A 13,030-nucleotide genomic window follows, 5' to 3' on the forward strand; every position below is an offset into this window, starting at 1 on the left:
TCTGCCAGGTGCACCGAGGTGGCCTACATGAAATTAGTTAGCGGCCCACCAGTAGACTATGATGGAGCACCCCAGTATTAGACCAGGCCAAGAAGACCGTATTGAGGGACGGCATGCACGAATGTTCAAACAAAATAATACCTCAAAATGCTGATTCCTCATGAAGTTTAGAGCTTCCCTGATCTTCTGTATGGTGGTTGGTCCCTTCCTGCTGAAGCTGCTACCGACTTGCCCACGTTCCAGGTAATCACAGCTTTCCTAACAGAATGAACATGAAATACATTATATGTGGACATTCTGGAAACCTTAGCTTCACAACCATACAAATGCATGACTTGAGATGGTGTTGGCCACCTACTGGCTCATATAGGCAGCGATTAGGATGGGAACACATTCGCCAAAGAAATCTCCCTCAACCCTCCTCTTAGTGGGGCAGTACTCACGGCTATTCTTTTTCTAAAATAGGTTTGAAGTAGGGGGTCTCCACTGAAACGTGCCGATTTCATCTCCCGGCACCCGTCTCCCGAGTTACCTACCTTTGTATGGGGTGCCTGTATCTCTTCCGTTTAAATGGCCCCATCACGCGGGCCAATAGGAAGCCGCAGGGGATGACGTCACCGCTTCTTATTGGCCAGTGTGACCCAGGACTTTGAAACCGCCATATTGTAAACCCAGCCAGGGCTACGACCAACACCCCCATATGGAGGTACCTATCCCAGGAAGCAGGGGGTTCCTGGAGCTGAAATACACGATTTAGCTGCGGAGAGACCCTGCTTCAACCCTATTCAAAAAAGCAAAGCTGAGAGGGCTGCTCCATTAATGGCTACACGTGTATCCTCTCAAGCCCCTTTACTTTCTGATTGCTACCAATGTATCAGCCACATCCCAACATTAGTGCAAAGACAGCAAAGAGTTCCCAATTAAACGCCAATCACATGAAAGAAAAATGGGAGGGGTGACAGACAAGTAAATCAAGAGGACTATGGGAATAAGCTGGGTGCCAGTTGTTGTAATAACAGAAGCGGTTTACTAATAAAGTAAGAGCTCAGACAGACATCTGTGGAAACATTGAGGTGCTGTGCTGGGGTTTCAGAGATGGCAAAAGTGTTTATGCGCCCAAAAAATTTCTGTACACCTTGTTCAAAGGATTGGAATTGTTTCAATTGGAGGTAGTGGGACAGGCTTTAAAGACAGTCACTGGGGACAAGCAACTTTTACTGCTAGAAACCAGTAAAAAAAAAAAAAAAGCCTACAATCCTTTAACGCTGTAGAGATTAATTGACAAACACTTAGGGCATTGGAGAAAGTGCAGTGCAAGATAAAAAGGCAGCCGGGAGAATGTTGAACAAGACAAGCGGAGACTTAAGAAAGCCGACCGATGAGCTTGTGTCACTACCATTTAAAATCACCTGTAGAGATATAGTTAGTGTTGCAAAAACATTCCTGTAAATCCAGTCAGCTTCTTCCTCCAGCTCGTCATCTTCAGCCGCTTTGACAGGTATGGTTCGAAGCTGCGCGAAGAACAGATGTATGAACTAGGTTATACAAACACACATTGACTCATCCTTGGCTCCAACTCTAATCAAGATGGATCCAAGCCAAAAAGAAAACTAAACATATACAAAAATAATGGCCTATTGCTTCTGGGGCATCAAAACGGTTTAAAACAAAAAAGTATAAAATGTCTCTGTAAAGCACTACATAAAAACTAGCAGCACTATACAAGAACAAAACTATTATTATTATTATTATCTGATTATATAACATCCATATTTGAAGAGTCTATTAGCCTTCAATGTCTGACAAAGTGTAGACCGCAAGTTAATGGCCTGAAACACTGGTGTTATGCCAGGTGATCAGATGCATTTGAAAAGAAAACTTGTTCTGTTCACAACTACTGAGCATGATAGTCCTGGGTACTATCAGAGTTCAATAGTTTCTACTTGTCCGCCCCAAATCCTTTAATCCAGAAATGAAGGTTGAATCACACCGACTGATCCCTCAGACAATCACAGGCACCTTTCATGCATAGCCCCTGTACCTGGAACCTCTCTGGCAGATCTGTGGTCCGGATCTCATTGTCTTGGTCCGTCAAGTGGCTGCTCTCCAGTTCACTGGGCTCGTATATCTCAAAGATGCTGCGACTGCTCACGCGCTTCTTTGCCGTTTTCTTGGGTCTGACGCGCGTCTCTGTTTCGGCTTCGTCATCCTCGTATTCATACTCCTCCATCTCCTCATCGTCCTCATTGTATTTCTCAAACTCATCATAATCAAAGTCCACACCGAAGATCTCTTGAGCTTCCTGCAGTGCACTGAAAAGGGACCAACAATAGATTAGAACTCGCTGACGTGCCGGAAGAACTGCGTTCCAGGTGAGAGCGAGAGAGAGAGCGAGAGAGCGCGAGAGAGAGCGCGAGAGAGAGCGCGAGAGAGAGCGCGAGAGAGAGCGAGAGAGAGAGAGAGAGAGCGAGAGAGAGAGAGAGAGAGAGAGAGAGCGTGTGTGTCATTACGTCATCTATTAATATAGAAGCAGCCGTAGTTTAAGATTTTAAATGATGAAATCTTCCCCATCAAAAGCTGGTGCCACAGCACATGCAATTGTTAAGCTTTGAAGACCTACGTCTTATCCGATTCCCTGAAAATGCTGGTTTCATGACTTACGCATCAGTGTATCCAGGCAGCTTCTTCCTCCATTTAGGTTTCTTAAGTGGCTGCCCATCATCATCAACAATGAAATCATCAATGTCTAGGGAGTGACAAAAATAAAAAGGCAGGTGTAGCAGCCTGAAGTAGCTGGAAAAACGTCCCATCAGGAATGCTCATCTCCTCGAGTATTCTCTCTTTCCCCTCACTGTAAAGCCTTTCAACAAATCCAGAGGCACCCACCTGATTCATCGTCATCCTCTTCCTCCTCCTCAGCAGGGACCACGGTCTGCTCCACAGGCTCATGGCCCTCCTCGTCCTCTCCGTCCTGGAAGATCTCATCGGCAATGGCCTCTTTCGCGTGAGCCTCCTTCCCGAAGTCTGCTTCCTCTTCGTCTTCATCGTCTGACATCTTTCGAACTCGCTTGTACTTTTGCTGCAAGAGATGTACATCTCGTCACCTGCTCCACAGGTCGGCATTGCGGTCACCTCTTTGGGTCACGCCAAGCTGCTTTGGCACTAGGCCTTTAAGGTCTCAATCAGCAAAAACATTTACCTGTCGATATTTTATTTTCTTCAAGTCCTCTATGGCAGAGTATTTCCCTCCCATATGTCGTCTTATGATTTCATTATTGTGTTTTGTGCTTCCCTTGAAGAGGCTTTGATAAGAAGGTAACTGACCCGAGATGCCCCCTTAAATAGGGCGGTTTTAAGGCAGTGCCTGTCCTACCTCAGCTTATTGAAGGAGTAAACCCATTATTAGGGCTGCCATAGAGGACGCAAAAGAAAAGGTCAACACCCAAGTTTATATACAAGCGGTGCATTAAATAAGAAATATTCTATATGTAGGATATGTACCTGAGTAGAACATATTTGAACACAAAATTCAACATATACATTTTACTGAAAGAATAAAATAAACTAAAGTGTGTACAGGCCGCTTTATACACTTACACGTTTAACTTTAACGCCCAAGTTCTCTTCAATAAGATCAAAATCGTCATCTTCCAGGCGGTCGTCGAAAGCTGAAAAGGAGAGAAGTCGGAAATATATATGTTGGCAATCAGGGGAAACATGCTGGGCGGGCAATGCGACACCCATAGACAAAATAATATTATGCCGATTACCAAGATGGTAAAAAAGTCTGAGATCAACCAGACAACTGGGAAATAAATTATTTTAAAAAAATCAGCCGCACTCTACTAGTTGGTTTCAGGTCAAAATTACTCTTGAACTGTATTGCGCTCACCAACTCCTTCACTGACAGGGGGAATTCCCAGTGCTTAGCAATCTTTTTAAAACTACCAACATTCAGAAGTATTTGTTTTGCCTTTGGAACTCCTTCTGTATTTGGGGCAGAGAGGAAGATGCCCAAAGTTTGGCTCACCCAAAAATACCATGCCTCTGCTACAAATATATGTATACTGTGGACAATACAGAATTGATCTGCTCCACGGATCACATGGTGCGATAAGGAATAAGAGACACTGTCCGTGATCTGCCTGACAACACAACAGGAGATATGGGATTGGATAGGAAAAATGGATGGAATCTGGAGACCAATTGTCAGTCTGAGACAGAGATAGAGCGTGACAGTCGGAGAGGCACACAGACAGCCCAGGTGAAAGTGAGGGGCTGAAGCGAGACAGACAAACTCAGGAGTGAAAGAGAAGGGTTGTAGATGACTGCTAGCCAAAGAGAAAGTGAGAAACAGAAGCAGAAACACCCCTTACACAGAGAAAGAACGAGGAAAAGAGCCCACAGCAAGAGAGCTCCAGATACTTGTTGGGCTGTCAAAGCGCAAATAAAACCAGATGAGAAGCCGGTATATATTAAACGGTGCTTTATGGCCCGAACCTTTAGCCAGCGGTCCTCACCCATAGAGATTCCGTATGTATGTATGTATGTATGGTGACAGAGTCACTGACTCCGTAGGCTGGAATGGAGGATATGTGTACCTTCCAGCACTCAACCAGTTAATCTACTGCTGGAGAACTGCATGAACCTGCAGCCTAATTAAGCAGGATTCCTGAGAGACTGCAGGTTTAAAAGACTGAAAGTTGCCATGCTCAGGGAGACCGTTTTCCCTCAGAGAAGGGGGGGGGGGGGGGGAGGGAGGGGGGGGAGCCTTAAATTGCGACAAGAGACTGCAACGCGGTGTGGGCATCACAGTATGTATGTATATATACACACATATACATACATACTAAATACCACATAGTAAATGATGACGCTGAGCTATTATCCCTTACATAGTCCCAGTGTCAAATGAAATCCCAATAAGCCAATATTAATGCTGGCACAGTGCTGGAGCGCTTATTTTAAGGTGGCAGGTCTGATTTGAGTGAGATTTGTGAGATGCGTGTATACTACACAAAGGATACTCAATGCTGCGGGAACTGGTCTCCCAGGTGTCTGTTATCCAGTCGTGCCTTAACAGCCTGGCAAATATCGGGCTCTCTCTCTTAAGCCCCTCTGTCTCCTGGGCAGTCTATGTGTGCCTCTCAGACCGGCACTACATATCTGTCTCCTGGGCAGTCTGTGTGTGCCTCTCAGACCGGCACTACATATCTGTCTCCTGGGCAGTGTGTGTGTGCCTCTCAGACCGGCACTACATATCTGTCTCCTGGGCAGTCTGTGTGTGCCTCTCAGACCGGCACTACATATCTGTCTCCTGGGCAGTCTATGTGTGCCTCTCAGACCGGCACTACATATCTGTCTCCTGGGCAGTCTGTGTGTGCCTCTCAGACCGGCACTACATATCTGTCTCCTGGGCAGTCTGTGTGTGCCTCTCAGACCGGCACTACATATCTGTCTCCTGGGCAGTCTGTGTGTGCCTCTCAGACCGGCACTACATATCTGTCTCAGACTGAACGGTGGTCTCCAGATTCTATCCGTTTTTCTTCTTATCCACCATGCACCATGCAATAGGTGGAACATATTAATTCAGTATTGTCCACAGTATACATATATTTGTACAGGGGACAGATAACATGGATAGATAACACACACACGTTAAGTATAGAGTGTTTTCATTAAGAGAAAAGTGCTGCCATTCTTTTTTGAACAGGGAACAAACCACTTCGGTATCTATCACAAGCAGTGTGCACCAGACTACAGATGGTTAATACTCCTGTGGAGTATTAAGATAGCTAATCAAAATCCCAACTTACTGCGCTTTCGCCTTTTGTGGCCGACCTCATCGTCTGACCCTCCAGATCCAGATCCAGAACCACTTCCACCTCCTGCCTCCTCCTCTTCGTCGTCGTCATCATCATCGTCATTGATAAAACCTTTCAAGTTGCCCTGTTCATCCTGGTCATCCAGATTTTCCTCCTCTTCTTCATCTACAGTCATGTGAGAAAAAACACTGACTTGGAATCGAGTAACTTTGCTTTATTATCACAATCACAACCCCAATGCAGAACAAAACCAGTGACACAAAGGGGAATTGTTAACAATATATTAAGAAATTTAGAAGATAAATGAAAAATGATTAACTTCTCATCTGGCATAAATACCTCCGTTTGGGGCTTATTTAACAAGAATAAGAGACAGCTGCTAATCAATGAGAGGTGGGGGAGGTGGAAAGGCAATAATGTTAAGTATTGTGAAGAAATCTTTAATCAAAATATACATACGGGGGGGGGAACTTGGCCTTTACTCCACCTTGTCCCTTTTACAGGACCAGTAAGGGAAGGGGTGTAAGGATGGAGGGGGTGTTGCCTGTGCAATCTCCTGCTCAGCACATAGAAACATAGAATGTGATGGCAGATAAAACCCCTTGGCCTATCTACTCTGCCCATTTTCCCATCTGCTGTAAAGCCTCCACATAGTCTTATGTCTACTACTAGCATGTTGTAATTCCTTTACTATATTACCCCCTACTACATCTGTTGGGAGGCTATTCCACAAATCTACCACCATTTCCGTGAAGTACTTACTCACATTTCCCCCTAGCTTGCCACGCGGCAGTTTCAGAGAATGACTTTGTTCTAGCACTTTTCTTTAGAACATGCTTCCCCCCCCCCCCCACCCCATTGTTTAATCTCTCTATGCATTTGAAAGTTTCAAATCATACCCCCCTCCCCTCTCCAGTCTAGCCTCCAAGAGACATTAACGTCCTGTAGCTTTCCCGGATAGGTCTTATAATATAGATCATGCACCATCTCAGTACTAGTCCTTTGCACAACAATGGTCACCAGAATTGGACACGTTACTCTAGATGAGGTCTCCATAAAGTGGCATCACCACCCCTTTCTCTCTGCTGCTAACACCTATACAAAAGTGATATCAAACAAATGGTAGTAGCTAGAAGAAATCAACCGTCTCCCAGGACGTAAGATTATTTTGCTCAGATGGCCTACAGATGGTTATGTGTGGCCACACCAGAATCTCAACACTCAACTTTTTTTATAACTGTGCAAATAACATCTTAAAAAGTATCAAATATTCCCCTTTTTTTTAAAAAAAGCTTACCTGGTCCTGCACAAGACGGGTTTTTATATTTATGTCGTTTCTTTGAGGGAGGGGAAAAAAAATACAAACAGCCGCTGGGGCCACCGATAGAAAGCCGCGATGACTCCTGATGTTGCGGCTTTCTCTTGGCTGCTGAAGGCCATTTGGAATCTCATAGCTTGGGAACAGAGACATCATACACACCTATGTACTCAATATAAGCGAGCGGTCCAGGAATGATTAGAGCCGTAACAGAATTTGAAAGCCGTGTATGGACTTTTTCATACACAACGTCCACCATTTGGCATCAAACCTACCATCCTCCTCTTCCACAAACTTCTTGGTGACTCTGGGCACCACCTCTCCATCCTCATTGTATTCTTCCTCAGACTCCTCTGCTTCACTTTCCACAAATCCTGACATGGTTCTTGTTTTTTGTGCTGAACGTCACAGGGATCTAGGAATGGCAGGAAAAAGTTTGTGAGCACTGACACGAAGCAGAGTTATTTTATTACCAACAGACTAAAATGGAGTACATGTGCCTTCTTCAAAGTCCACTTTTTAGTTGATGAATTCTTCACAGGCTGTTTCGTCGTTTCATCGTACGTACAGCTCACGGATCACTTGACAATTACAACACAAAGTGAATAAAGTAAAAACGATGGGGAGAAGCATGGCGGGTAAATAACAATTTAAGGCAAAGGGTTGCCATGCCCCAAAGAGCTTACAATCTAAGTGGTTTTCGCCTTTTAAAGTCATGCTGTGACTTATGGTGAAAAAGCAGAGAACTACCAAAAGGTGAATGAAAGATCTACAGGGGGATCACATAAAAAATATAAATCTTTACTGGATCATATAAGACCCCCCAACGAGGTAAAATAACACACCAACGCGTTTTGCGCACAATGCGCTTCATCAAGGTGTTGAAGAACGTTGTGCGTGAAACGCGTTAATTTACCTCGTTGGGGGTCTTCTATGATCCAATAAAGATTTATATTTTTTTTATACGTGAGCCCCCTCTGGATCTTTCATTCACCCTTTGGTAGTGTTCCGCTTTTTCATCATACTTCACTGTTACTAACCTATCCAGCGGATACTGCACACTATAGGACCTCCAGGATGGACAAGGAATGCCAAGGATTCTAAAAGAGAGTTCTTTCCTCCTGTTACCATTCTGGATTATGACATAAACTGGACTTCTATTGTTTTTTTGGGGCAATGTTTTATTGTGCCGGTCTTGGCATCATGTGTTTATCCTTACAGGCGACACACGGCACTATTCTCCCCTATGTGCAGTGTTCGACAAACCTATACATTTGCTCGCCCCGGGCGAGTGGATTTAACCCCCGGGCGAGTAAATATTGGCCCAAGCAGCACACGTTTGGTACTAGGTGGCGAGTAGATGTTTTGATGATTTGTCAACCACTGCCTATGTGTACAGACATTATTAGTCTTTCAATTGTGAGGAGGTACCTAATACTAAAAAAATCTTATTACATTGATAGTGGACGCAGTTTAGTCTGCGCACCGGAGCCACCTTCACATTTGATGCACTCCAGTACGTTTTTAATTCAAGCAAGATGAGAAAACATTTTAAAAGGCTACATCTCTTCTCACTGCAATAAACAAAAAACACACACAAAAAAACCTGGACCTAAAAACCTGGGATTGCCTGGAGAATCAGCAACAATTAAGCAGCCCCCCTTCCATTAAAAAAAAAAAAAGTTAAATACAATTTACACCATAATAAAAAGCAAGCATTGGGTCTTTTCTCCCCCCCCCGCCCTCCCCCGCCATATCAAAGTAAAAAAAAATGTGCCCATCAACCTCAGGTGAAACCGCTAACTATATACATATTTAATATATAGTGTCGACATTTGTTCTTTCCATTATCCCTTATTTATGCATCGATACTTTCAATTGCATCGCTTATGGTCAAGTTTCCTGTTTTCATAGACTATAATAACTATAATAACTCCCCCTTCTCTATCCCTGCATATTATTACTTTCTGCAAAATATAGAGCCGTTTTCTTAAACTTGCCCCTGTAGTGGTCAAAACCCTGCAACAATAGCCAATTCCATTTCTTTGATAAAGAGCGTCCACGGCAAGAAACGCGTCACAGGACCTATTCTGTTTGGCAGCAGTAAACACTGGGGCCGGAGCATCTTAAGAGTGCTGCATCTTAAGTGACCATCTTTAAGAGAAAATATATAGTTAGACTATAGTTTCACTAGAGGTGGACTGGGGACTGCATGTTTCTGCAAACTCTTCTACACAAGGCAACAAATGGTGAGCTTATCTGACCACACTATTATCCCATGCTTATTAGCCTGCACTTTTAACCCCCCTGTACACTTTATTTACTGCGGCCTCTCCCAACACTTGACTGCACACAATTGCCTCCCCCATCTCCCCCCCCCCAAATACCACTGCAAACCCTGAACAGACCCTATCATTGCAAATGCAGCAAAACATTTTGGCAAGGAAAAGGCATCTCTCTGCTGTTTATTCTGCACACAGTCACTTGGCTCACAACGGCTTCATGCAACGTTACCAACCTCTGTGATAATGAATCTTCTAGTTATCACAACTCTGTTCTTTCTTGTGGCCTCATGGAAATATTACTCTCTCTATCCATTACAAACTCCTCTCTCCTGGCCCACACCCAATATCACCATCCACCCTGGATTACTCAAAAGCCTGGCACTATCTACTGAATGTTGGTGGAGAACTCTGAAAACCAGCACACCAACCACCGCTCACTCTAATGGCAAACATCACAAATTTACACCTTGCAAACTACTCAAATTTCTATTTACCCTTTTATTCTCTTTAGCAGGTGATATTGAACTTTACCCACGGCCTCCCTTTTCAACTCTGTCCCATACAACTGAGAATACCCCCTTCAAATTCCAAAAAAGTCCATCTGTCGCCCATATTGCCTGCTGCCCAAACTGGATGAACTAAGGGCATGTTGCCTTAGGCTTTGTCCCCGCTGGCCGCAGTAGCGACGGTGGGTGCGCCGCACACAAAGTACAGCCCTCTGTGGGGCAGGCCCCAGTCAGCGTGTGCGCATAAAGCGCACTCGCCTTTGCCAAAAGACAAGATTTTTGTCTTTTGGACGAGCTGTGGCCACGTCACGACGGCGTTTCAGCCAATGAGGGCGAGCCAGCCACATGACGTCATGGCCACGCCCCGGCCAAAAATCTCGTCTTTGCTCCCTCCTCACTTCCTGGACGAGCGTCCCATCGCTACCCTAGGACCCCAGGTGGCGGTTCCGACGCTCGCATCCATGCAGTGACTGGGGCCGTAGCCTTATGCATAAACCCAAAGCCATCATTCCTAATGTGACGGTGAGGCGGTAACCAGGCTCACTAATAAAAGGACAAGCCCACGTGGTTGCCTCTGATCCATGTTTTGGGGTCCTAGAGTGTCAGCTCTTGGGCCTGACTGTTGTATATGTACTGCCATGCATTGTATGAAAATATGCGACAAAGAATTAGTGTGTCTCTTGCCTTTCCAGGAGTGCTAACCAGCGGAGATACTCAGGCTATGAGTTTCTGAGTGGACTTTGCGGTAAAAGTGTTGTCAGATTGAGTCTCGCTAGCCGAGGTGCAGAGTTGCTGGCCACCCCAAAAATGTAGCCGGGAGCCGAGTCGGATTCCCGTGTACATGTAGGCACAGACCTCTGGGTAAAGTCCTACCTGAAAAACAGCTACGCGGCTCACGGGCAGGATGCCCTGCTTCAGCAAAGACCAGAAAGGCAAAAGGGGGCATAGACGTACGTGTATCCCGAGCATAGACTGGGGTCTCTGGTTTAGGGGGAAGTCCCCCACAGTATATGCCCAAACCCCCGGACCCGGTATAGGGGTTCGGAGTGGCTCCAGCCATCCATGAGGTTGCGAGTGTGAAATTATTTCTAAGTCCAGCTTCAGTACAATAGAAGCAACTCTGAAACTTAACCGAAGCGTTATTTGAAGCAACTTTTTAGTAAACTTCTTATAGGAAGGTCTAGGAGGTCTGAGAATGAAAGTGCGCATCTTTTCAGTAGGTCCTAGGGGACGAGGGACTTAGAAGAGTTGTGTAAGATTTTAATTAACATTGTGTATATAAAGTTATATATGTTTTATGTACTGTATATGAGCTGGGGAATTTCCAAGTCCCTGGGTCCGAGAGACCAGATGGTCACCAGGCTTGGTGCCACCGAGTCTGCTCGGGTCCGGGACTTGAAAGTCTCAGAGATGCCAATGTGTTAGGGCGGGTGGAGTACCGGAGGTATACTTGTGTACCCACGTCCTGGCATGAATAAGGGCTATCCGGCGATCATTTGCTCTGCCGCAGACTGAGGAGACTTGGCCCAGCAGGGGGTTCAATATGATAAGAGGCAGAGGTGCCAGGTTAGCGCATGCCCCTTTGCAGAATTGAAATCCATGCCCACCCAGCTTCAGGGCACCGGCAAATCACTGATGGGCTGGTGGAAATATTCCCAGGCTCTGATTGGTGGAGGTATTCGGTGAATGCGACTGAAATCCTATAAGAAACCTAGCAGCTAATCAGCTCAGGAGATTCTAACGCCAAAACAGCAGCGGTAAATTCAAAGATGCTTTGTGAGAAAGGTCAGTGAGCCGGCTTCGGAAAGTCCCACATTTCTGGGCCAAGTTCTCAGAATACCTCGTAGTGGTTGCGGCTGGAACTGCAGGCCCAAAAGAGTACCAGGACATTTGGGACTCGCTCCCGGTCAGCACCTCCAGAGTGAATGCAGCGGTGGCGTCAGGAACTGCAAACCGATTTCGGTTCCGGGACTTTTCGGGCTTAGTCCCAGTCATCTAAAGGACTTTGTAAAGACTTTGTTTTCTGTGCTATGGCAACTAGGAAAGGTTAGTTTTGTAGCCCAGACCCTCAGTAAGGGTGTTTCCTCTCGTTTATTGTAATTCACTGTGTGCACATGGCTGTTTCAATGGAATAAGTGACAATTTGTTTTACTTCTTGGTTTTGCTCAGTGATATGAACCCGGCATAAAGGTGTAAATGCCTGGTCTCCCGCGACAGCTAACCCCTACAACTCACGATGCAAATATCTCCATTCAGGGATAATTTCTAGGGAAAAAAGGGTCAAAGAGAGGAGGAGGGGTGTTATTTTATATTGCAGACACCTTACAATTTGCACTGCTAAATTTGCCCCCAAGCCCACCCTCTTTTGAAATCCTAGTTGGCAAAATCTGCCTCCCCTTTTCTAAGCCCATCCTGATTGCTGGCATATACCACCCCCTAAAGCCCACCTACAATCCCTGGCTGATATCACCCCATTTCTTGGCTCAATTTCCTCTCTGAATGAGAAGAGTGAGCTGCTAGTTCTTGGGGATTTCAACTACAATTGGCTCGACCCTAAAAACAACAAAATCCATATACAACTCGTCACAACCTAACGCAACAAATTTCCCAACCCACACGGACAAACCTGAAATCTAACATTCCTTGCTAGACTGGATTCTTTCCTCAAACCCCAGCAGAATCCAATCTTCTGGCATCCTTCCTAACATTTTCAGTGACCATGCAATAGTGTACTGTGTAAGGAAAATCAAACCACCCCAATCAAGCCCTAAAGTTCTCCTCACTAGAACATTTAGAAACTTTAACCCACAACAGTTTCTGGCTGACCTTACCAGCTACCAATGGTATAGAATCGACTTTATTCCCAACCCTGATTCTGAACTCAACTATTTCCAATCCGAGTTCTTAAAACTCTGTGATATCCATGCTCCACTACGCAGTACAGGGGCCCACCTTCTGTGAGTTACAACTGGCCCTATAGCGCTCCACCAGTTTAGGGATGCTTTGTGGAAAAGCTACAAAGTAACTAGCACTAGCAAGGATCTCAATCACTACAGATGCCTGCAGAACATGTGCACAAGGCAAACAAGGCATGCA

General features: G+C 45.3%; 1 protein-coding gene across 2 annotated transcripts in view; it reads right to left on the minus strand.

Moving 5' to 3' along the window:
- Positions 1 to 13,030, minus strand: part of SUPT6H (SPT6 homolog, histone chaperone and transcription elongation factor) — a 49,884-nt gene that overhangs the window by 24,439 nt on the left and 12,415 nt on the right. For both annotated transcript variants that reach the window (XM_075589256.1, XM_075589255.1), the window contains exons 2-9: positions 7,419 to 7,558; positions 5,817 to 5,990; positions 3,598 to 3,668; positions 2,887 to 3,079; positions 2,662 to 2,746; positions 2,042 to 2,312; positions 1,410 to 1,511; positions 142 to 258 (exon numbers count right to left, since the gene is read on the minus strand). In XM_075589256.1, the coding sequence (XP_075445371.1) occupies positions 142 to 258; positions 1,410 to 1,511; positions 2,042 to 2,312; positions 2,662 to 2,746; positions 2,887 to 3,079; positions 3,598 to 3,668; positions 5,817 to 5,990; positions 7,419 to 7,524 (1,119 nt within the window). In that variant the 5' untranslated portion in view covers positions 7,525 to 7,558. The remainder of the gene's footprint in view (positions 1 to 141; positions 259 to 1,409; positions 1,512 to 2,041; positions 2,313 to 2,661; positions 2,747 to 2,886; positions 3,080 to 3,597; positions 3,669 to 5,816; positions 5,991 to 7,418; positions 7,559 to 13,030) is intronic.

Source organism: Ascaphus truei, chromosome 3 (genome assembly GCF_040206685.1).
Source record: "Ascaphus truei isolate aAscTru1 chromosome 3, aAscTru1.hap1, whole genome shotgun sequence".
Taxonomy (NCBI): Eukaryota; Metazoa; Chordata; class Amphibia; order Anura; family Ascaphidae; genus Ascaphus; species Ascaphus truei.